The sequence below is a fragment of the Pituophis catenifer genome, unplaced genomic scaffold (genome assembly GCF_029215685.1).
Source record: "Pituophis catenifer annectens isolate HBS135680 unplaced genomic scaffold, rPitCat1.0.hap2 SCAF_1, whole genome shotgun sequence".
Lineage (NCBI taxonomy): Eukaryota > Metazoa > Chordata > Lepidosauria > Squamata > Colubridae > Pituophis > Pituophis catenifer.
Genome location: NW_027256881.1, coordinates 335686911 through 335713209, shown reverse-complemented (window position 1 = coordinate 335713209; position 26299 = coordinate 335686911). Strand labels below are relative to the sequence as shown.

At 43.0% G+C, this 26299-nt stretch overlaps 1 protein-coding gene across 5 annotated transcripts in view; it reads right to left on the bottom strand.

Annotated features, from left to right (window-relative positions):
- CSNK1G2 (casein kinase 1 gamma 2) overlaps positions 1–26299 on the bottom strand; it is a 103040-nt gene that overhangs the window by 39269 nt on the left and 37472 nt on the right. For 4 of the 5 annotated variants that reach the window (XM_070943880.1, XM_070943896.1, XM_070943863.1 and 1 more), the window contains one exon: positions 13344–13893. In XM_070943880.1, coding sequence (XP_070799981.1) covers positions 13344–13530 — 187 coding nt within the window. In that variant the 5' untranslated portion in view covers positions 13531–13893. Of the gene's footprint in view, positions 1–13343; positions 13894–23921; positions 24075–26299 lie in introns of those variants that run through there. The other variant, XM_070943888.1, reaches the window with a different exon arrangement.

The window sequence follows — 26299 nt, the reverse complement described above, 5'->3', positions numbered from 1 at the left end:
CAACACCTTGAAGCACACCCGGAAGACCATGACTGTGGAGATACTGTGATGGTCCTTAGGACCAGTCGTAAGGACCGTTTTTTAAATGTTAATGTCAACAGTTGCTAAATGAATGGTTGTATGTAGAGAATTACCCGTGCCATCAATATCTTATTTGTTCACCACCCAGAGTCATTTGTTTGAGATGGGTGGCTATAATAAATAAATAAGCGGGGGAGGGGGGTTTAAAGTCTTTCTTTCACATTTTAACCCATATGGTCACAAGAGCATGAAGTACATGTAATCCTTGACTTACAACTCTTCACTCAGTGACTGTTCAATAGTAATAGAAAATAGCACTTAGACTTGTATACCGCTTCACAATTCTTTAAGAGTCAGCCTATTGCCCCCAACAATCTGGGTCCTCATTTTACTGACCTCGGAAGGATGGAAGGCCGAGTCAACCTTGAGCCACTGAAAATCAAACTCCAACAATGAGCAGTGAGTTAGCTTGCAGTACTGCACTCCAACCACTGTCCATCACGGCTCTTAAAAGTTACGACACTAAAAAAGTGACCATTTTTCACACATATGGCTGTTGTGGCATCCTGATGGTCCCGATCAAAATTCAGAAGCATGGCAACTGACTCATAGTTATGACGGTTGCAGTGTCCCGACGTCATGTGATCACCTTTTGCAAAGGTCAACGGGGAAGCCAGATTCACTTAACAACCAGGTTACTAACTGAACAACTGCAGTGATTCACTTAAAACCATGGCAAACGTCGTAAAAATGGCAAACATCGTAAAACTGAGGCAAAATTCAATTAACGGTCTCACTTAGCAACAGAGATTTTGGGCTCACCTGTGGCGATAAGCAGAAGACTACCCAGAACCTGTGTGCAGATGCGGGCAATTACCCAAAGAAATTCCACTTATTCTTGCTTCTGTTCCTCTCAAGTAGTTGCCTCTTTCAACTTTCTTTCATCCAATTATGAGATTAATCTCATCAACTCTCAGTTGTAGCCATTAAAATCATATTTGTCTTCCTGTCATAAGAGTTCAAGGTCACTTTATTTCTTTCCCATACTTTATCAGGTGATTGACTTCCTGGTTTTTCCTTGAGTAGGTTAACAGGCCTTACAACAATTATTCTTTGATTTATTCCAGCAGGGCACAGATTTCTGTCTGAAGTTCTTAATCCTGGGTTTTCATTCCCAACCCCCATCCTTAAAGCATCTATTGTGATGCTCTTCAGCCAAAACCCATAATTCTCAAGACTTTTTCCATGGACACTCTCTTGGCCTAAGTAGACCATCATTTTAGTAACACACATCATGTTCCCAGGAGCTAAATCCCTCCTGTCAACACCATGTCCATGGCCAGCTACTCTTCTGTGATATTTATATTTTCTTCCCCCTGAAGTCTTCATCTGTAAACTGGAAGGATGGACATAGACGAAGAACCTTTTAAAAATATGTTGGAATGGTAGATTCATTTTCAAAACACACCTACTAAAAAGCAGGCATTTGAGGCTCTCTTTTTTAAGAGCAATGGGTGGAGAGCTTATTGCCCTTCAGGATCTAATTCTTTTGTTGGCCGCAGCAACATTGCCCAATTTTCTCTTTAAATATTACATTTATAGAGTCCTATTTAACACTTAAATATTTGCTTTTTACGTGGGTGCTGACTGCAAACATGCAAACCGAAAACAAATCCAGAGTGAAACCAGTACCACCCTAGCAGGCTTTGTTAAAAAAAAAAAAAACCGCATACACACACCTCCGTATAAAATTCACTTTTGTTAGTTTGATTGAAGTCACACAAAAAAAGTGTGAAACTTTCAAAATGCCATGAAATGTTGATCGAGCAAACAGATTAGAACGGGGGTGGGGGGTGGAATAGGGAGAGGATGAGAAAGTGGGAATATGTACCATATTTCTTAATTAGAGCTTCCAGACATGCAAATAGGAGACCATCAAACATGCAGTTACCAAAAACTTTAGATATTGTTAACATTTCAGGGGCCTAAGGCAGCCGTCCCCAGTCTTTGTGCCTTGGTGGGCCAGCTGGAGGAGGGAGAGGGGAATTGGGCCGCACAGGTGGCAGGCTAGCGCATATGTGCGCACACAAAGTGAGCGAGCACAAGTGGCAGGCCGGTGTACACATGCACAATTACCCACCAGCCCATTGCTCGCACACTCCAATTCCAAATAGAGATTGGGGACCCCTGGCCTAAGGGACAAACTGTCTTCCTTAAAACCTGTAGAAGGCTGAAGTGTTGATTTTCTCTTTAAAAGTCCCACTACAAAATGGGTCTAGGGCAGTGATGGCTAACCTTTTTGCCGTCCTGTGCCAAAAGCAGGGGGAGCATGGCGGGGTCGTGCGCGCATGTGCCCACATCCATAATTCAATGCGCCCTGGCCCAATGCGCGTGACCCTACCATGCGCCCCACGCTTTTGGCATGTGGTGGCACAGTGGGCCCAGTAGGCCTGTTTTTTCGCCCTCCCCAGGCTTCAGAGGCTTTCTTGGAGCCTGGGGAGGGCGAAAAAACAGGCTCCCCCACCCCGCCGGAGGCCCTCTGGAGGCCGGAAACAGTCTGTTTCCCGATTTCTGGTGAGCCCGGAAGGCCCGAAAATATGGAGCTGTGCTAGGGCAACGCTCGCATGCCCACTGATATGGCTCTATGTGCCACCTGTGGCACGCATGCCATAGGTTTGCCATCACGTATCTAGGGCTAGGCTTTGACCATTTTTGGAATGTGGCCTTCAAGCTGCAATGAAAATCTTTCAAATAGTCCTCAATTGGGCCTGGAATTCCATTGCTAACAAGGCGATTGTTAACCGTGTCAAGAAAGGTGTAAAATGGGGCAAAACTCAATAAAAGTCTCACTTAACAACAGAAATTTTTGGCTTAATTGTGATCGTAAGTTGAGGACTGTAATAGGAGCCATGGTGGTGCAGTGGTTAAGAGTGCAGTATTGCAGGCGAATTCTGCCCATAGCCAGGAGTTCACCAATCCTGACAGGATTCAAGACTGACTCAGCCTTCCATTCTTCCGAGGTCGGTAAAATGAGGACCCAAATTGTTGGGGACGATATGCTGACTCTGTAAACTGCTTAGAGAGGGCTGTAAAGCACTGTAAAGCAGTATATAAGTCTGCTAGTGCTATTCCAAAGAGTTATAAAAAGAATGGTTGTGAGTCAAGGATTACTTGTAAGTGACCTTTGGGTTAATGAAACTTGCTCCCTCACGCATCAAGAGATTTTGAAGATCGGTTCATCAAAAACACTTCCAAAAAAATCACATGATTATTTTTTATCATAATTAGATAATATCTTTATCGCCCCAAAATGGATGGCTCCAATAAAAGTACAGGAGAGGCAATTAGCAATAGCTGGGGATGAGATAAAAGGCAAGTTTGTTTTGAATGAATACCAAAAAAATCCTATGTTGAGTTAATTCAATACATTTGCTAGGATTGCTTTCTCCCATTTGTCACATTAAGAGCTCTGCAAAATACACCTTCGTTTGTAGGGTGGACAAGCCAAATCTCCTTTCTATACATATTGCTTTATTTGCATCAGCCTTCACCAATCTGAGTTTTTTTTATAAAAAAAAAAACTAGCTAGCCTATTATAGAAAACCTTTCACTAGCTTTTCCCTTCTCCTCCTCTGGCTGAAGAGACCTATGGGTTGTAAATACTGTATTTCAATTATATTGCAACGTGCTGGTGTCCCACGCAAAATTTTAACGTTGGAACATGAATGCATTAAGTCATTGCTGAAAAGCTATGAGCCACCACTGCCATCACCCCCCTCTTCCCAAAGTAATTTGTCCTTGCATTTCTTTAGTGCAATGTATCATCCCAGCACCTGCTTCCTCACATCACACAGGCTTTTCCCTCTGACCTTTGATTCTAAATACTCGCAAGTACAAGGAAGGAAGGAAGGAAGGAAGGAAGGAAGGAAGGAAGGAAGATGCTTTTATTTCCAGGCCTGGTTCACACCAGATTTGGGTGTCCTTGGTAGGGAAGCCTTTCCCAATATATACCACCATACTCATGACCAAAGAAAGAACTACTCTGAGGTTTCTTTTCTAGAAGAAATTTTGTGAAAGTTTCCCCAACCTCAAAATATTCTGATTTAACATCCGCAACTGCACCTCTTTTGGAAAAAAAATGAAGCTAAGCACAACAATGTGTAGATCTATTTCATTTAGAGGGGGCTTTCTATCCGTTCGCCTGATACGCCAGTTGCGTCCCTTTCTGGATCGGGACTCCCTATGCACGGTCACTCACGCCCTCGTCACCTCTCGCCTGGACTACTGCAATGCTCTCTACATGGGGCTCCCCTTGAGGAGCACTCGGAAGCTCCAGCTGGTCCAGAATGCGGCCGCGCGGGTAATTATGGGGGCGACATGGCTTTGTGGGCGTGGCTTTGTGGGCATGGCAGGGGAAGGATACTGCAAAATCTCCATTCCCTCCCCACTCCAGGGGAAGGTTACTGCAAAATCCTCATTTCCTCCCCACTCCAGGGGACGGTTACTGCAAAATCCCCATTTCCTCCCGATCAGCTAGGACTCGGGAGGCAGGGGCCAGTCAGAAGTGGTATTTACCGGTTCTCCGAACTACTCAAAATTTCCGCTACCGGTTCTTCAGAACTGGTCAGAACCTGCTGAATACCACCTCTGGTCGAACACAACTTCAAGAAGATATATAGATAGATACATAATTGAAGGAGGAAAATTTGAAAAACGATTATACCCCAAAGGCATGCTTGCATTAAATGTAATTAATTAATTTTAATGACCTACACCCACTATAGGGTCTTAAGTAAATCTCTTTCAACTGCTTAACAAACTTGGTGAGACAGGGCAGGTGCACCAGTGTCCCCCCACCCCCATCAGTTGTGGCAACTGAGTGTGCAGAGTGAAGTGAGGAATTGTTCCTTCCCCACTCCAGCAGGAGCAGTGGCCCTAATCTCCTTCTTCACTCCCTAAAGAGAGTCAAAAGGATAACCTGAGGAAAAACTATGCAGAAATGCTTACAGAAACAAAAGGCAGGTTTTCTCTGCCTAGGAAGCAGAGAAAGCATGAGAAAGAAGCTCCGGCTGGAGCCACCCTTATTTACTAATATGAGGAAGGGAAGGGAACAGTCAGCCTTCCAAAACTGTGTTACTACAGCCTGTGTCAATAAAGCGGAGTTTATTTATATTCACTCAAATTATATGATTTATATAGCCGCCCATCTCACACAAGGGACAAGGATTAAAAATGCAAAAAAAAATATCAGGCATATAACTCTTCTGCCCAAGGATAAAACCACTCACAGACGAAGAAAAAAGGCACAACAGTAATTGCAAATTTAGCCTCCTGACTCAAAACACCTGGGGAAACAGCCAGCTCTTTTAGTGCCTTGCAAAAGGCAATCAATCAATCAATCAGAATAGAACTGGAAGGGACCTTGGAGGTCTTCTAGTCCAGGGGTCAGCAACCTGAGGCTCTGGAGCCGCATGTGGCCCTTTCACCCCTCTGCTGTGGCTCCCTGTCACTCAAAATATGCGTCACAACCGCCAATGTGCGACACCTGCCGGCACACAATTTATTGAGCTTTTCAATCCCTGGTAGGCCAACCATGGATAAATCCAAGAAAAGAAAAGTTTCAGAAGAAAACAGAACGTTTAATTCGACTACATTTGCTAATTTTGTGGCAAGGTGGATTTGATTTAAATCGAGTAAATTTAAATCACAATTTAAATCATGATTTAAATCACTAGTAAAAAGGCTTGATTTAAATCAACTTGATTTAAATCATAATTTTTAAAGAGCAACTGTCATCTCTGCTACTCCTTTGACCCGCTGTTGACTCACCGATAGTCCCAGTGTTGCAGAAAATACAGCCTCATGCTACATAACTTAATTTAATTTAATTTAATTTAATTTAATTTAATTTAATTTAATTTAATTTAATTTAATTTAATTTAATTTAATTTAATTTAATTTCCAATTTATATACCGCCCTTCTCCCTGAGGACTCAGGGCGGTGTACAGCCAAGATAAAAAACATAGAATACAAATATTAAAAAACATTTAAAAATATATATAAATTTTGGCCCGAAAGTTAAGAAATCACTAAGCTCCATTTCATGCTGAATAAACTAAATTATTTATGTATCTTAAATAGAAAACTATCTTACGATAGATTTTTACCCCAAAAGTTTTTTATTAAAATAAATTCGATAAAAATAAAAAAAATCTGATTTAAATAAAAAAAAATCTGATTTTTTTGATTTTTTTAAAAAAATCATTGATTTTTATCCACCCTGTTTTGTGGCCACTCAGGAAATAGTCAGGCACAGGAAGGGTTTTGTGGCTCCCGGTATTTTCTTTTCTGTGGGAAATGGGTCCTGTTCTAGTCCAACCCCCTGATCAACAGGAGACCCTATACCCGTGATGCTGAACCTATGGCACAAGTGCCAGAGCTGGCACGCAGAGCCCTCTCTGTGGGCACGCGCGCTGTCGCCAGCTGCTCTTCTGGTTTCCGGTGCTCCGGCGTGCGCGAAGACCAGCTGAAACCCAAAGACCAGTTGGCTGACGTGTACATGCGCACCAGCCAGCTGGTCTTGGGGTTTCCGGCGCTCTGGCACACGCGCGTACATTCCGGTTTGGGCACTCGGTGCTGAAAAGGTTCACCATCACTGCCCTATACCATTTCAGACAAATGGCTGTCCAGTCTCTTCTTAAAAACCTCTAGTGAGAAAGCACCCATAATTTCTAAAGGCAAGCCGTTCCAATTATTGATTTTTCTTACCTAGGAAATCTCTCCTTAATTCAAGGTTGCTTCTCTCCTTGATTAGTTTCCTAACCTAACAAGGTTGGGTCTGTCCAAATTTCATAGGGCAGATCTTGCCACTGAGAAGACACAACTCTTGGGTCTAGCACAGAGGTGTCAAACTGGTGGCCTGTGGGCCGGATGCATCGTGCGCAGGCCACGCTCACCCCGGCTCCGTAAAGACAAAAAACATCGCGATACATCACATGATGCAATCGAGTTTGACGTCTATGGTCTAGCACAGGGGTCAGCAAACTGCGGCTCTGGAGCCGCATGTGGCTCTTTCATCCCTCTGCTGCGGCTCCGTCGCTCAAAATATGCGTCACAACCGCCAATGTGTGACACCTGCCGGCACATGATTTATTGAGCTTTTCGACTCCCAGTAAGCCAACCATGGATAAATCCAAGAAAAGAAAAGTTTCAGAAGAAAACAGGATGTTTAATTCAACTACAGATGCTAGTTTTGTGGCCACTCAGGAAATAGTCAGGCACAGGAAGGGTTTTGTGGCTCCCGCTGTTTTCTTTTCTTTGGGAAACGGGTTCAAATGGCTCTTTGAGTGTTTAAGGTTGCCGACCTCTGGTCTAGCATGATGATTTGAAAGGATCTGGAGCATGCTTCTTCTACTACAGGTCATCCTCGACTTACAAACTGGTCACTTAGCGACCCTTCGAAGTTACAATGGACCCTGAAAAGGCTACTTATGACCTGATTCGAACTTCCGACATCCGCCTTGCCTGCCACCCGTAGTCACATGACTGCATTTTGGGTGTTGTGCAACTGGCCGGCATTTATAGCCGTTTGTAGCGTCCCACAGTCATGTGACTGCGATTTGGCACGTATTTGCCAAAAATCGGCATTTACGGTACTTCCAGTTTCTGACAAAAAGCACCCCATATCAAACAATGGGTTCGCTTAACAACCACAGCGTTCGCTTAATGACATCCGCAAAAAAGTCATAAGATCGCTCACAGTCTAAACCTGGCCTAAATCTTCTCCCCTTTTTAAATGTAAATTTTAATTTGTTTTAAATTATGGGGTATTTTAAATTCAGCCAAATTATTTAATTCGTTTTTAATTTTTTACTTTTTTTTTTAATTTATTCATTTATTATTTATTTATTTATTTATTTATTTATTTATTTATTTATTTATTTATTTATTTATTTATTTATTTATTTATTTAATTTGTATACCGCCCTTCTCCCAGAGGGGACTCAGGGCGGTGAACAGCCAAAATTAAAAAACATACAAATACAAAAGTTAAGATAATTAAAAAGAATTAAATCATTAGCTTCCCAATTTAAAACCCCCAAGTCCATAAAATTTAAAATCCCAATTAAGAACCATTTAGGCTAGGCCGGCTTGGTAGAATATAACGTCTTCAGGGCTTTACGGAAGGTAAAATTTATTTTAATTTTTTTGTATTTATGTGTTTTATCTTGTGGCTGTTCACCGCCCTGAGTTCTTCAGGAGAAGGGCGGTATAGAAATTTAATAAAATAAAAAATAAAATAAAATAAACAGTCATGTAATGGCCTACTGTCGTGACTCATTATCAAAACTGCTGGCTCAATTACAGTTGTAAGTAAAGGACTACCTGACTTACATCTGAACAGAAACAATGGGGAAGGGAGGCCCTACAAATAGCTTGGTCCTATGTCGTGTAAGTTCAATTCTAACATATGGAATCTATTTTGGACCTGGCCTATCTCAAAGGGCCGGCAACAGTCATGAAAGTTTGTACTTTCCCTTCCTTCCCTCTTTTGTACATGCATAGTGATGTCACACGCAAAAGGTCCAGACCGGGTATTGTGCCATTACAATGTGTATGTTGTCAGACTTCCTGGATCCAACTCCAGAATGAATCTTTTTTTTTCCCTATTATCATTACAGTATCCCAGGGGGGCTTAGTTAAAGTAGCCATGAAATCTAGGAGCTGGTAAAAAATAAAAATAATTAACCACTGTTGATAAGAAAGACAAACATTCTTAATAGTGGGTGTGACAGTACAGGCAGTCCTTGACTTAACGGCCACAATCGAGCCCAAATTTTTTGTTGCTAAGTGAGACATTTGTTAAGTGAATTTTGCCCCGTTTTATGGCCTTTCTTGCCATGAATCACTGCAGCTGTTAAGTGAATAACACGACTGTTAAGTGAATCCGGCTTCCCCATTGACCCCCAGGACACTGCAACCGTCATAAATATGAATCAGTTGTCAAGCATTTGAATTTTGATCATATGACCACGAGAATGCTACAACAGTCATAAGTGTGAAAAAGTAACTTTTTTCAGTGCCGTTGTAACTTGGAACGGTCATTAAATGAACTGTTGTAAGTCAAGGACTGTCAGATATATATTGATAGTTGTGCTCTTGCTGAGAGATAGATGAGAGAGAGAAAAAAAGGGAAGATGTCCAAGTGGTTTCTGGGTAAGAGTCCAATAAAAGAGTTCATTGGCTGATATAGTCACATGTGATATCTGTAAAGATTTAACCCCTTCTAGTCTCTGGTGCATCATAAGCAGGTAATATTCTGACAGAGACTACCTGTACCAGGACACAGTAGAAGAGAAAGAACTATGGGGGAAATCACAAATAGAAAGGCCTGCAAATTGAAGTAGAACGACTGTGGCAAAAGAAAGCAAAGATTGTACCGGTACTAATAAATGTCTTGGGTGCAATCCAGGGGTGAAATCTACTTACCTTCCTTACCAGTTTGGAAGTGCACACGCCCCGTGCCCTCTCACTTCGCTCATGTTATGTGCGCGTGCAGACCTTCTGCACATGCGCAGAAGGTAAAAAAAAACATTACTTCCTGGTTAAAACCAGGAAGTAATGACACCCAGGTGGGTGGGTGGGCGGAGCTTTGTTCCGCCACTGTTACCAGATCGCCGAACCAACGGCCAAGATCGCTACCGGACCAGGCTATCTGGCCCGATCCGGAAGCATTTCATCCCTGGTGCAATCCCAAAACAACTGGAGCACCAGTGGAACACCCCCAGCATTGACAAAATCCCCATCAGTCAATATTGTAAAAGGCAGCTTTACTTGGAACAACTTACATCCTGTGATGATACCTTCAACACAGTGGTGAAATCTAAAATTTGTTACTACCGGTTCTGTGGGCGTGGCTTGGTGGGGGGGTGTAATATGACTGGGTCGGCGTGGCCAATTTTTTTTTTAACTTTTAAAATCATTTTTTTCTACAACCTCTTCGGCGAAGAGGTTGTAGAAAAAATGCTTTCAAAAGGCTCTGACGATCCAAGCTAAGTTGCCTGATCGGCAGAGACTTTTTTCCTTTTAAATGCCTCTGATGATCAGGCAACTCAGCTTGGATCGTCAGAGGCATTTAAAAGAAAAAAAGTTTTTTTTTCTTTTAAAAGCCTTTGAGGATCCCAGCTGAGCCGCGCGATCATCAGAGATTTTTTTTTTACTTTTAAAAGCATTTTTGCGGCTGAAGGGTTTGTAGAAAAAATGCTTTTAAAAGTAAAAAAAAAAAGCCTCTGATGATTGTGCGGCTCAGCTGGGCATGGGGGAGGGTCAGGGATTTTTGCTATCGGTTCTCCGAACCACCTGCCTCCATCGCTACTGGATTGGGCGATCCGGTCCGAACCGGGAGCATTTCACCCCTGCTTCAACACCATCAGATGATGTTGGGAAGGACTTGATAGGTGGATAAAAACATGCCAAGTCCAGTCTAAACATCTGCCTGACTGTTAAGACCAACCTTAATAATGAAAGCAGCACTAAAGCCAGAGGACAGAACGTAAAGAAGCTCACAAATGGCTAAGAAAAAAAAGGGTGATTTTATATTTCACAAGTAACATAAAAAAGAAACTTCACTTCAAAGTTTGTTGCTGAAGCTCAAATGCATTTCAAACTCTCCTTCATCAGAAGCAGTTAATATCACAAAACAGAGTAGGCCACCCGACAATTTTACCTATATTTAATTTTAAAGTGGAACTTTTCATTCCCTGTCAATATTTCCTCCTCACCCACCCACCCACCCCCGAGAACAAGGCCAAAGGATTAAATGGAAATTACAGTGTGTACCAAAAGTCAGGCCCATAGATGATTTATTATAGAAATTACATTAAATGTTTGAACTCATTACTATTTTCTTCTAAGCACTTCCTTACTCATTTGACTTTTGATCTTTAAACATTCCTAAGTACAGTAACTGTAACATCTTCTCTGAAAATAATTCATTAATAATATCAATAAAACACAGATTGATCTTTGGGACCTGACTTTCACTATACAGTCTCCTGTATACAGGTAGTCCTTGACTTACAACAGTTCATTTTGTGCTATAGGAACATTTGAAAGTTGTTATTTCTGACAAAAGAATGTGTTACAAAGGGCAGCCCAAGCTTCTATACATAGTGTATTCATTATTTTCATTATGAAGCTGTTTACAACAGCATGAAGATGCATTCAATTTTGCAGAAAGGTGTCATGTCTTGTATCATGCAGAGTTTGTGTCAGCTTTTGTTCCCTTGTAGATTAATGAAAACATACAATTTGACTAAGTGTGCTATTAAAACCCTCTGGTGTGGATTTTAAGGCAGAAATCTTCTCCTTCTCAAGTCACAATCTTTACCATCATCTTGCAAAATGGGATTCCTTTTTAAGTTGTGAATTTACACAGTTAATAATTGGATTTTACTTCTCTGTAATCTGAAAAAAAAAACACATCAAAGTTTGCTATCCAGAGGAAGGCACAAAACAGCAGGTGGTTTTCTCCAAACCACCATTGAGTCAATTATCTATTGCGTTCCAGGAATTCTAATGTGCAAGTTATGAATGATCAGAAATTCTAATACTAATGCACACATTACTGTACGTATGGTTTGCAAACCATGGTTAACGGTTTTGCATTGTATGAGCAGGGTGCAAACATGCGAGGCTTTCTCACAAAGCTTTGAAGCCTTCCAAAGCCCTCACGAGAAAGCCGTATGTGATTTGGACTAGGCCATGCATGGCTTTGGACAGACCTGGTGCAAACCGCCAGACTAAGCCAAGCCAGGCCAGCCTTGTCAGTAGTGGAAGAAGACGGTGAAGGTCACCTGTGGGTGGCAGATCCAGCTTGCTGAGTGGAGCACAGGGCTGGCAAAGAGTGCAAGGGATCCAAAAAGGAAGGTGGGAACAATTGAAGAGGAGGGAGAACATAGAATCACAGGGCTGGGAGCAGGGTGGATAAAAATCAATGATTTTTTTAAAAAAAAATCAAAAAAATCGGATTTTTTTTATTTAAATCAGATTTTTTTTGATTTTTATTGAATTTATTTAAAAAAAAAACTTTTGAGGTAAAAATCTATCGTAAGATAGTTTTCTATTTAAGATACATAAATAATTTAGTTTATTCAGCATGAAATGGAGCTTAGTTATGTAGCACAAGGCTGTATATTCTGCAACACTGGGACTATCGGTAAGTCAACAGCGGGTCAAAGGAGTAGCAGAGATGACAGTTGCTCTTTAAAAATTATGATTTAAATCGAGTTGATTTAAATCAAGTCTTTTTACTAGTGATTTAAATCATGATTTAAATCGACTCGATTTAAATCAAATCCACCCTGGCTGGGAGGGACCTCAGAGATCTTCTAAGAGCCATGGTGGCACAGTGGTTAGAATGCAGTATTGCAGGCTAATTCTGCCGAATGCCAGTAGCTCAATTCTCACCGGCTCAAGGTTGACTCAGCCTTCATCCTACTCAGGTCAGTAAAATGAGGATTCAGATTGTTGGGGACAATATGCTGACATTGTAAACCGCTTAAAGAGCGCTGTAAAGGCCTATGAAGCGGTATATAAGTTTACGTGCTATTGCTATTCCAATCCAACCCCCTGCCCAAGAGGCAGGCCCTGCTAGCAATAGCATAGCATTTAGACTTATATACTGCTTCACAGTGCTTTAAAGCCCCTCTCTAAGTGGTTTACAGAGTCAGCGTGTTGCCCCCAACAATCTCATTTTGGAAGGATGAAAGGCTGAGTCAACCTTGAGCCTGGTGAGATTTGAACTGTCAAATTGCAGGCAATCAGCAGAAGTAGCTGCAGTACTGCACTCTAACCACTGCGCCACCACGGTTTATTTTACCAAGGCTTGGGAATGGCTTGGATCTGGGTGAGTTCTTGCCTAAGACAGGTGAGATTCAGTTAAGGATGGCTTCCAGGATTGCCATTGCTAAGCAATGCAGTCATGCCACAGTGTACTTTTACAACCTCATGACTTTGCAACAGAAACCATAGTCTTGATAACCCGAGATATACTATAAATTGAGAAATCCCGGTTATTTATTTGTATTTGGGGCAAGGCATTTTGCAAAGCTATCGAAAAAATAATGTAGAGGGAGAATTATTTTGCTCTGGAAGAAAACATCTTATTTCTGATAGACATTTTTCAAGAAGCAAAGACCGTATATAATATTTGGATTTGAATTAAAGCAGCACTTTTCAACCTTGGCAGCTTTAAGATGTGTTGCTGGGGAATTCTGGGAGTCGAAGTCCATGATTTATATATAAATATATAAAGACTTACCTAGCCGAAGTTCCCCAAAGTTGCCGCATCCGATCTTCTTCCCAACGCGAAAATTCGGCCCCACCATTAAGACTCCGGAGTTGGTCCCTGCAGTTCGGCTCCCATGAGTGCTGCGGCTTCCACCCGTTTTAGACATTCTTCTACTTTCCTCGTTTTCCCCTTTCCCTCCTCTCTTATCAAAATCCATAAGTTTGTGATACCCTGGCCTCTCCACGGTTACACCGCTGCCATACAAATCCCAACACGGCCAAAACTTGAGGAGTGGCTGGGAGGGGGGTCGGGGGAGGGGAAGGGGAAGGGGAGAAAAGACGGAGGAGGAGTTAAAAAAGCAGGGCTCTTCTTGGTTAATAAACCATGGCGGATGCCGGAGATGTAGGAGGGGAGGGTGTGAGGGGAGACGTCTCCACCCACATGTGCTGGGCTAGTGGAACGGCTGTCCTCTGGCCTGGTCCGCCAGGACTCCAGTCAGCAGCACCTCCCGTCGGATGCTCCTTGGTGAAGACGACATGGCGCAGAAGCAAACTTTCCAGGGTGACTCTTCGTTTCCAAGCTGTGGGGAAAGCGGAGAGGAAGAAAACATGGTCAGGTTATTGCATGTGGCAAACCCACCTCACTCCTTTTAAAGAAATGTAAAAGGGGGAAGAGGGGCAGGGTAAATAAGCATCCAGATTAGAAATGGTTTCAGGAAATGGGTGGGAATTTTTTCTTAAAAAGAAAAAAATCTGTAAGATTGCAGAATTTTGTGGAATTTGGATGATCTCACCCCTGAAATCTCGGCAAAATCACAAGACTACATCTCACTTACTGTGGCCATGTCGTGTGGGGGAATTCATTGGAGAAAGCAATTACCATATTTTTCAGAGTATAAGACACTCCGGAGTATAAGACTCAACTTAGTTTTTTGGGGGGGAAATGGGGGGGGGGGGGTTCTGCCTCCGCCTAGCAGGTATTCATCTGACTAGCATCCTTAGCCTGGTCAGCTTCAGCACTAGTTGTGAGCGTGTTGAGGCTGATAAGCAGCTTCAAAAGCACAGCTGATTGTTGGAGGGAGCTCCAGTGAGTAAAGCAGGCGAAGGCAGCAGCTGTTCCGGGTTGCCATTTTGGGCTCCATGCCTCGCATTTTCAGCCTCCAAATGCTCTGTTTGAGAGCTGTTCAAGGCTGCGGGGATCGGCAAAGCACATCACCGCTGATCGCCGCCCAAAAACGCGACAGAGGCGAAAAGTGGGGCATGCGGAGGCCTAAAATGCAATGCGCAGGGGCCGAAAATGCGATGCACGGAGGTGGTAATGTGCTTTGGTGATCCCCGCACCCTTGAACGGCTCTCAAACGGAGCATTTGGAGGCTGAAAACGTGAGGCGCGGAGCCCAAAAACGCAAGCCATTCTCTGTGGCAATCTCTGCAGCCAGGAAGAGGACGCGTGGGGGCCAAAGGGTGGGGGCCGGGGGGCCTACATTCAGAGTATAAGACGCAGACACATTTTCAGCCTCTTTTAGGGGGGAAAAGTGTGTCTTATATTCTGAAAAATACTGTATGTTAGGAAGAGTTAGCGGTAAAAGGAAACCAGGCCATCAGAGAACATGGTGGCTGGACACCATCAAATATGACACCAGCCAGAGAATAGAAAATAGAGTAGGAAAATTCCAAGAAGCAGTGCAAGATTGGAAGATGTGGAGAGACCTGGCCCATAGAATTGCCAAGAGTTGGACACAACTGAATGGATAACATCATCATCACCACCACCACTCTGAAATCTCACAATTTTGTGCAATAATACTGAAATCTCGTAAGATATCAGAGTTTTTAAATTCATTTTTTAATTTTATTTTAAAATTCCGCACACATTATTAAAGTATATACCAGTGTGGTGTACTGGTAAAGGTGCTGGTCTAGAAACCAGGTGATGGTGAATTCTAGACCTGCCTTAGGCATGAAAAACCGGCTGCGTGACTCTGGAACAGCCACTCTCTCTGAGACCTCTCTCTTTATAAGGTTATTGTTGTGGGAAAAATAGGAGGAGGAAGGAATATTAGGTATGTTTGCCACCTTGAGTTACTTGTAAAATGATAAAGGTAGAATAAAAATATCCTAAATAAATAAATAAAGTGTGGCAGGTACTCTGGAGGCTTCAGGTATTATACTACTAGTTCTCAAATAAACAGAAAGCAATTTCTAAGGAATAGTCACATTCCATCACTTCTAGAGATTGCTACAATTGGTAGAAAATCATTAGTTCAAGTAAAACAGGACACTGCCGAATTAACTGGACAATTTGTTGTTCTTTAAAGTAATTACTTATTTAGCTTCTCCTGCTTAATTGATTAGTTAGATCCCTCAATTAAGACTAGTTGATTTAACAGCAAGGAGAATTGCATCTTGTCAAAAAGAGGGTGGATTTTTTTTTCAAATCTAGCAAACCATATTTTTCATGCATTTATTGTATTTGTATTTTTCGGAGTATAGCATACACTTTTCCCTCCCCTAAAAGTGGGGTGAAAATTTTGCTGCCTCTTATACAGCAAATGTTGCGGCGGGGGAGGGGGGTTGGTGCGGTGGCAATCAGCTGTTCTAGAATGGGCTGCGGCGGTGGTGGCAAACGGGCCATGGCAAGCAGGTGCCGCCGAACAGGCCGTGCTGAATGTCCTACGGCAGCGGCAAATAGGCCACAGCAGCAGTGAACGGGCCGTGCCAAACGGACCGCAGTAGCGCCAAATGGGCCGCGCCGAACAGGCCGCGCCAAATGTATCATGCCGGCAACAGTGAATGGGCGGTGGCGAACAGGCCGCGCTGGTGGCAAATGGGCCACGGCAAACAGGCCAGATGAATACTGGATGGATGCTTGAAGGCAGAGGCAGATTTTATTTTTCTTGTTTTCCTCCCCCAAAAAGGTAGGTGCGTCTTATAGTCCGGAGCGTCTTATACTACGAAAAATATGCCTTCCACTTCACAAAATATGACTCTGGGCAGTGTAAAACAAAATGATAAAAATAGTAATTAGAAAAAAAATTCTACAATTAAAATATTAATATTATTATCATTAAAAAATCCAAAGGGATAGGGAGAGCATTAGATATTATCACAATCAATGTAGCCACCTCATTAAATCCCCATATCAGTCTTGCCTCAATTTGAACCTATAAGCAAGAACAATCCTTGCCTCCATTTGTTGAGAAAGGTAGAGTTTACTAAAGGTCAAGTGATATACAATAAAGCAAAGCCAGATCTAAGTTTTGCAGGCCAAATTCCCAAGCATAGTACCGCCTTCTCAAGATCCTCCCTCCTGTTAGCCCTTGATTGTCCAATCATGTTTGAACTGGATGTTGTTGGAACCGTCATTCTTGGTGTGCAGCCACATTCCTTTGCAGGCGGTTATCCTTGAATTCATGTCTTCAGCTGACACAGTGAATAATGGACTCCTCCTACCTTCTCCCATTCAGCATCCCTCCCCCCCCCCAGTTCACGGCAGACTGGTATCGAAGTGAAAGAATAAGGCAGGTGTGAGGTGGGACACCTCATTTCCATGAGACCCCTCCCAGGCTTGTTGGTTCCTAGGTTTTAAGGGAGTTCAACAAAGACATCAAGAATGGGGGCGGTCTCACCTCATATTTTAGCTTTTCTGAGTGCAAGAGAAATAGTAAAATATATTCCTCATTTATCCCTTCCTCGGTTTCCCTGCCAATTCAGGATGTCCTTATCTGTAGAGCAGCACCATGGTCAGTAAGTGAATCACATGTTTGTTAACTGAATCATACTGTTGTTAACAAATTCAGCTTCCCAAATTTATTTATTTATTTATTTATTATTTTTTGTTTATTATTATTTTTTATTATTTGATTGATTGATTGATTGGTTCGATTTATATGCCGCCCTTCTCCAGAGACTCAGGGCAGCTTACAATGCGTTAAGCAATAGCCTTCATACTTTTGTATATACCTGCTTAGTAGGGCTTTCGGGGGCCCCCCCAAGCAATGTTCTTTTTTATACAAAGTCAGCTTATTGCCCCCACAAACCAGGTCCTCATTTTACCTACCTCGAAAGGATGGAAGGCTGAGTCAACCTTGAGCCTGGTGAGATTCTAACTTGCAGTAATTGCAGGCAGCTGGTGCTACTTAACAGCACTTTAGTCTGCTGCGCCACCAATGAGCAGATTTAGCTGGAAATCAGCCCAAAAAAGTCACAAATCATGATCATGTGATCACAAGACACTGCAACCAGACATAAACGCAAGACAGTTGCCAAGTGTCACAATTACAATCATTTAACCATGGGGCTGGTGTGACAGTCATAAGTGCAAGTGCAGGTCATAATTCATTTTTTCCGAGGCCATCATAACTTTGAACCGAGTGGTGCAGTGGCCTAGAGTTGGAACTTTCGCCTCACAATCAGGAGGCTGTAAGTTCGATCTTAGGTAGAGGCAAATATTTTCTCTCTGGACACAATCAGTCCAGGTTACAGTCATAAGTGGGAGGAGATGGGTGATAGGATGAGAAGATTAATAATAATGCAGACTTATTAACTAGTTTGACAGTGTTGAGGGAATTATTTGTTTAGCAGAGTGATGGCGTTCGGGGAAAAACTGTTCTTGTGTCTAGTTGTTCTGGGGTGCAGTGCTCTATAGCAGTGATTGCTAACCTTTTTGCCGTTGTGCGCCAAAAGCGGGGGGGAGCGCGGGGGGGGGAAACACACACGCGCGCCCACACCCATAATTTCTTTTCTTGGAGCCTGGGGAGGGTGAAAATGGCCTCCCCCTCCCCCCGGAGGCCCTCTGGAGGCCGGAAACAACCTGTTTCCCAACTTCCAGTGGGACCGGAAGGCCCGTTTTTCACCCTCCCCAGGCTCCAGAGGCTTTCTAGGAGCCTGGGGAGGGCAAAAATGGCCTCCCCCTCCCCCCCCCCCGGAGGCCAGAAACGGCCTGTTTCCTGACTTCCAATGGGCCCGGAAGGCCCGAAAATTAGCTGGCTGGCATGCGCATGCGTGCTGGAGCTGAGCTAGGGCAACGCTCGCGTGTCCACTGATATGGCTCCGCGTGCCACCTGTGGCACGCGTGCCATAGGTTCACCATCACGGCTCTATAGCATCGTTTTGAGGGTAGGAGTTGAAACAATTTATGTCCAGGATGCGAGGGGTCTGTAGATATTTTCACAGCCCTCTTTTTGACTCATGCAGTATACAGGTCCTCAATGGAAGGCAGGTTGCTAGCAATTGTTTTTTCTGCAGTTCTAATTATCCTCTGAAGTCTGAGTCTGTCTTGTTGGGTTGCAGAACCAAACCATTGTTTTGTTTTGAATTGTTTAGGCTTTCAACCTGAATTGTTTTAGGCTTTCAATCTGAATTGTTTGGGTTTTCATTCTTCTATGAAAGGTCATTACAGTTTAAAATTAAAATTCGTATGACATGAAATAAAGAAGGAAGGAGGGATTGAGACTGGATTCTTCTACTGTACAATTTAAGAACGTGGTCACCCAATGAAAGAGGGTTAACAGTAGGCACAGGACAAACAAGAACCAAAATGGAAATCTTTTTTACACACCCTGCAATTATCTCCTGGAACTTGCTACCACAAGCTGTAGCAGTACCACTTGTTTAGAAAGTGTTTCCTTTTTCTTCCTTCCACAGCCGCTTCCCGCCAGCATCTTCAGTTTTTCAATATTTACATTACAGCCTAAACATGTGTCTTTATAACATCAGGTAAACAAAACGATAAAATCTGTGAGATGAGCTTGATTCTTGGTGACTTCTTGGGAATTATGTGGCAGCAGTTGTGATTTCTTCTTCCAGGGCGTGTGGTTTTTTGTTTTGTTTTTTTCTAATTTCCTAGTCAAGCTTGTGTCTCCATCCAAGTAGTGGCCAAGCTTGGTTCTGCTGAGCTTCTGAACCCATGCATGATTAACCAAGTAGGGCCACATGTGGAAGCATTTAAGAGCGCAAGTACAAGATTTTTTTAAAAAAAGTATTAAATAATTCATGAAGAATATCTTACCATTAGCTAATGGAAATTTCCTATTTCAAAGAAAACTAGCTTTGTGTTTGAGACACCAGGACTCAGCAAAAGTATTGATCAGCAGTTCTCATCGATAAATAAGTAGCAATAGCAATAGCACTTAGACTTATATACCGCTTCATAGTGCTTTTACAGCTCTCTCTAAGCGGTCTCAAGAGTCAGCCTATTGTCCCCAACAATCTGGGTCCTCATTTTACCCACCTCGGAAGGCTGGAAGGCTGAGTCAACCTTGATCCTGGTGAGATTTGAACTGCCAAATTGCAGGCAGCCGGCAGTCAGCAGAAGTAGCCTGCAGTACTGCACTCTAACCACTGTGCCATCGTGGCTCACTATTCAACCAGGGGGTTCTTGGGGGTTGTTTTCTTGAAGATATTTCATTACCCAGTTAGGTAACATCAAGAATGGGGAATGAAACACCTGCAAGAAAACCACCAAGCTCAGAGAGCACCAAGGGATTCAGTGTTTCTCTTCAAATTAAACTGAGGTAAAGTCCTGCATCCAGGACTCTTCAACGTTTTAGCAACCGGAATAAATAAAAAGATGGAGGGAACACTTATCGCTCATGCAAAAGGAAGCAAAATGGATGAGGCTATTAATATTCTAAAAGACTGTGAGATGTAATTCTGGCAATCTTGATAGGTTCTGAAAGTAAGAGAATGAAATCTGACAGACCCTCAATACTCAGTCCTTCTCTTCAGAAGCAAAAGAAGTGGGCTGCTGCCGGTTCGGACCGGTTCGTGCGGACCGGTAGTTCTGATCAGGGCTGGCCCTGCCCACCAGCCCTGACGCTATATAATCGCCGGTTTTTTGATGCTCTGCACATGTGTGGAAGGCGCACGCACGAGCGAAGCGAGAGAGCGCATGCGCGCACCAGGGGTGGGTTCTACTTACCTTTACTACCAGTTTGCAACGGGACCGCGCATGAGCGCTTGCTTTGCTCTCTCACGCGCGCTTCTGCGCATGCGCAGAAGCTTCCTGATGATGTCCAGGTCGGTGGGCGGAGCCTCCCGCCAATTTTACTACCGGTTCTTGCAAACCAGTCTGAACCGGGGGCAACCCACCACTGGCACACACTCACATTTGCAAATGGTTGTTACAACCAGAGGTGGGTTTCACATAATTTTACCACTGGTTCGCTGTACACCGAAAATGTGAGCGTGCATGCATGTGCTTTGCTCGCACACGCGCAGGGCTTGCACGCATGCACACAGCTTAAAAAACATGGCTAAATAGGACGCCATAGCGCCAGGGCGGGTGGGCACGCTGAATACCACCACTGGTTACAACTGGCAGCAACCCACCCCTGGATACAGAGATGTAGGATGGGAGATTTATGAAGAAGATCTTGGAAGGGTAGCTGAGTTTAAAATGATTATGAGTCAGCAATGTGATGCTGGCACAGAAAAACCCAATGCAACTTTCAGCTACATCAATAAACCAACGGCTTCCAAATCATAAGCAGTGAGAGTTGATAGTTGCTTGTTATTCTGTGATAACTGACCTCGCCTTAAGCACTGCATTCTGTTCTGTGTACTGCCACTTTAAGAAAGATTCAGACAAAGTGAAACGAGCTTAGAAAAGGCAGTAAGAATGATCAAGAGACTATTAGCAAAGTTTTATGAAGAGAAGTGATCTAGCAGTATAAGCAGTCTGATAATGAAATCAATGACCCAGGGTGACAGTGGCCTCCCCTTCATTGGGTGCGCTAAAGCGGAAAGTCAATCATCTATCTGGGATGCTTTAATTTGGATTTCTGTGTGCTGAGCACAGGGTTGGATTCAATGACCCAAATGGAACTGGCCCCTCCATTTCCATCCTTTTAGAAATCTCACTGTCGCTTTGCTCTAAGCTACGGTGGAGAACCCATGAGAATTCTCCAGACCCAGGAGAGTCCAACCTTGGCAACTTTTAAGACTTGTGGACTTCAACTCCCATGCTGACTGGGGAATTCTGGGAGGTGAAATCCACAAGACTTGAAGTTGCCAAGGTTGGACAATCCTGCTTCAAACTGTTGGATTCCATCTCTTATCATCCCTAGTCAACGTGGCCAAAGGATGTTGGGAGTTGATTGCCCAACATCTGGACAGCTGGGAAGACTCACAGAACAGTTGGGCCACTGCTGGATTTAAAGATATACCACCTACATTTAGTTATTAAAGTAACATTTTTCTGAGTGGAGAGAAACACACAACGATAGTCCAAGATCTCCCAAATGGGAGTAAAGCTTTACACAGCACAAAAAAAAAGGAGTATGTTTTCTCCTTGCATACCACTATAGGATTAGTGTGTTCTATTGCAGAAAAAAAAATACCCTTTTTTCTTCCTAGTTATGCTCTAAAAAGACAATAAAACAAAGCACACAAAAGCTCCTTGGTCCAACAAAGAAGAATATACTGACAACCAATTAGCTGTGGCAAAGTTCTAAAACAGATTTTTTTTTTTTGCTTTAATTTATATGCCCCCTTCTCCGGAGACTCAGGGCGGCTTACAATGCGTTAAGCAATAGCCTTCATACTTTTGTATACTTATACAAAGTCAGCTTATTGCCCCCACAATCTGGGTCCTCAATTTACCTACCTTTGAAAGGATGGAAGGCTGAGTCAACCTTGAGCCTGGTGGGATTTGAACTTGCAGTAATTGCAAGCAGCAGATGTTAATAACAGTGCATTAGTCCACTGTGCTACCAAGGCTCTTAATTGAGGATGACAATAGCTGGAGTTGATATTTAGCCATAAGGTGGCTAGCTTGTTTGTGTCTTAATATGCTATGACAGCCAGCCATGGTTAAAAAGAAAAGGACCCAGTTTGTGGGGGCAATAAGCTGACTTTGTATAAATATACAAAAGTATGAAGGCTACTGCTTAACGCACTGTAAGCCGCCCTGAGTCTCCGGAGAAGGGCGGCATATAAATCAAATTTTAAAAAAATGAAAAATAAAAAAAAATCTGCCTCAGCATGATATGCAAACGTAATGATGGCTACTCAGGAGAGATTCTGAAGTGCCAGGCAAGGACCAGAGGGACCCAGATTCAAATCTACTATAAGTCATGGAAGACCACAATGTGGTTTTGGCCCAGTAGTCTCTCTTTCTCAGCCCAACTTATGCTACCAGGCTGAGGTGGGAATACTGGAGAAGGGCCTGCTATGTATGCCACTTGACCTCCAAGGGAAAAAGTGAAACTGAATATTTTCTTAAAATAGAGAGCTGGACAATACCTATGGAGCAGTGGTGGGTTTCAAATTTTTTTACTACCGGTTCTGTGGGTGTGGCTTGGTGGGCGTGGCATTGCTTGGTGGGTGTGGCAGGAGAAGAATACTGTAAAATCTCCATTCCTTCCCCACTCCGGGGGAAGGTGACTGCAAAATCCCCATTTCCTCCCGATCACTGGGACTTGGGAGGCAGGGAATAGATGGGGGCAGGGCCAGTAAGAATTTATACTACCGGTTCTCCAAACTACTCAAAATTTCCACTACCGGTTCTCCAGAACTGGTCAGAACCTGCTGAAACCCACCTCTGCCACGGAGAGTAGAGAGTGCAAAGCTCTTTCATTAGATATACAGATAACTCTTTGACTTACAACAGTTTCTTTAATGACAACTTAAAGTTACAACGGCACTGAAAAAAGTAACTTATGACCAATGCAGCATCTCCATTGGTCACACAATCAAAATTCCGACGCTTGGCAACTGACTCATATTTATGACAGTTGCAATGTCCCGGTATCATGTACCTTTTGAAACCACCTGATAAGCAAAGTGAATGGGGAAGCCAGATTCACTTAACAACCCTGTTACTAACTTAACTGCAGCGATTCACTTAACAACGGTGTCAGGAAAGATCATAAAATGGGGCAAAACTCATTGAATTGTCTCGATTAGCAACAGAAATTGTGGGCTCAATTGTGGTCGTAAATTAAGGACTACCTGTAACCATGAAGAGACTGGATATCTGAAGGAGATGCTTTAATTGGGAATTCTACAAGAAGCATGGCGTTTGGATGTAGTCACTTTAAATGGTCCTTTACCATTCTATCTACATCTCCATACAGCATTTTATTTTTTATTATATTTACATTTCTATCCCAGTTGCCTTCTAAGGATTTAAAACGACATGCATGGAATGAATACAAGTGTCATTTCCAAGAAACCGTTCCCCTTCCTTTTTAGCTTTTGAAAAGACAAAAGTGGCAATTCAATCTTGGGATGTTAGAAACCATTCAATAAATACGTCCCAATCTCATCTCCAAAGCAATAATAGAGGGATCCCTTCTAAACTAGATCCCCTGGATTCCAAAGAAAGCGAATTCAAACCAATCCACACAGGGTCTCAATATTCAATGCACTTTGTACAATGTCCTTCACTCTAGCTTATTGGTTCTCCCATATTCCTAAGCAGTCTATTTTTGAATACCAGACAGAAAAATCAACAAAACATTGGCTGTTGTCCTTCATTATCTTTAGAGGAATCGCAGTCACCCTGGTTGGAAACAAATACACTGAAAATTAACACTGAGAAGTAACCAAGAAAGACATTTCACTAGGTAGCACTTGAAATGTTATGACATGGCTGGTTTTCTTACCCTCCTTTTCCTTCCTTATGTGCTCTGGGACAAACAGTAGACTTAAGGACCTTGATTTGCACGAGTGAGAAATTTCAACCCTGAGCGGAACACATCCAAGGAACAGCCAGGATAAAATTCCTTTTTTCCTCCTTTTCCTGTACCCATGTAGACTCCTATTTCAACAGGAAACTCCTTAACTACTCATAAAAAAGAGTGAACGGATCATCATCGGCTGAGTCTACGTCAGGAAGAAGCTGACACTGCTTGAGGGAGGAGGAGGCCAGCTGTTGAGAAAGGAAGCAACATCATAAACACACACACACACAAGACGGCCGCCAGCGCCAACCCACCACCGGGGAAGGCTTTCCTGAAAGTGTGTCAGTGTGTGTCAAGAGGGAAGGGCAGGGCTAAGCCCCAGGAAAGGAACATGTGTTGGTGCTATGCAAGCCAAACAAACCCTACCTTGCAAATGCAGGCTTGACAACCTAGGAATGCTCACAACCTTGGCTTCCTCACATCACAATTTGGGAGAACCGGAGAAAAAGCCCGCCGCTAAAGTCAACACTGTTTATACCAGAGGTTTCCAGCTTTGGCAACTTTAAGACCTGTGGACTTCAACTCCCAGAATTCCTCAGCCTGGCTGAGGAATTCTGGGCGTTGAAGTCCAACAGATCTTACAGCAGGGTGGATTTGATTTAAATCGAGTCGATTTAAATCACGATTTAAATCATGATTTAAATCACTAGTAAAAAGACTTGATTTAAATCAACTCGATTTAAATCATAATTTTTAAAGAGCAACTGTAATCTCTGCTACTCCTTTGACCCGCTGTTGACTCACCGATAGTCCCAGTGTTGCAGAATATACAGCTTCGTGCTACATAACTAAGCTCCATTTCATGCTGAATAAACTAAATTATTTATGTATCTTAAATAGAAAACCATCTTACGATAGATTTTTTACCCCAAGTTTTTTATTAAAATAAATTCAATAAAAATCAAAAAAATCTGATTTAAATCAAAAAAGTCCAATTTAAATAAAATCATTGATTTTTATCCACCCTGTCTTACAGTCTTCACGATTGGACCCCCCTGGATTATACAACTATGATCTTCCGTCATTATTATCCACAGCATCGCCTCAAGGAAGAGGGTACAAGTAGTCCTCGACTTACAAAAGTTCATTTAGCAACCGTTCAAATTTACAAGGGCACTCGCAAAAGTGACTTATGACCATTTTTTTCACACTTACGACCGCTGCAGCATACCCATGCGATCAAAATTCAGGCGCTTGGCAACCGACACATATTTATGATGGGTGCAGTGGCCCGGGGTCATGCGATCAACCTTTTTACAAGCAAAGTCAATGGGGGAGCCAAGATTCACTTAACAACCAGGTTACTAACTTAACAGCTGCAATGAGTCACTTAGCAACTGTGGCAAGAAACGTTGTACAACGGGGCAAAGTTCTCGCCAGGTTACAAAAAGGGGATCGCATGACCCTGGGAAACTGCAACTGTCGTAAATGTGAGTCAGTTGTCAAGCATCCCAATGTAAATCACGTGACCATGGGGACAGTGGTGGGTTGCCCCCGGTTCGCACAGGTTCTATAGAACCGGTAGTAAAACTGGCAGGAGGCTCCGCCTACTGACCCTGACGTCATCAAAACGCTTCTGCCCATGCGCAGAAGAGTGCACGCACGCACGAGCAAAGCAGGCACACACGCGCGTGGCCCCATTGCAAACCGGTAGCAAAGGTAAGTAGAACCCACCCCTGCATGGGGATGCTGCAATGGTCATTATGTGTGAAAAATGGTCATGTCACTTTTTTCAAGTGCCATTGTAACTTTGAACGGTCAGTAAGCAATCTGTTGTAAGTTGAGGACCACTTGTAGCCACATAGTCCTCGACTTACCACCGTTCATTTAGTGACAGTTCAAAGTTGCGACAGCACTGAAAAAAGTGACTGATGACACCTTTTCACACAACTATTGCAGCATCCCCATGGTCCCATGATCAAAATTCAGACATGTAGCAGCTGGCATGGATTCATGACAGTTGCACTGTCCAGGCAACAGGCATGTATGTATGACATTTGCAGCATCCTGGAGTCATGCGTGTCATTTGATCACCATTTGTAACCATCCCAGCTGGCTTCTGACAAGCAAAGTGAATGGGAGAAGCCGGATTCACTTAATGACTATATGAGTGACTTAACAATTGCAGTGATTTTCTTAATAACTGTGGTAAAAAAGTCACAAAACGGGGAAAAACTCACTTTACTGCCTTGCTTAGCAACTATAATTTTCGGCTCGATTGTGGTCGTAAGTCAAGGAACTATATGTATTAGATCAAAATAGTTATAGATCAGATAAAAGTTATAGATCAGATGAAAATA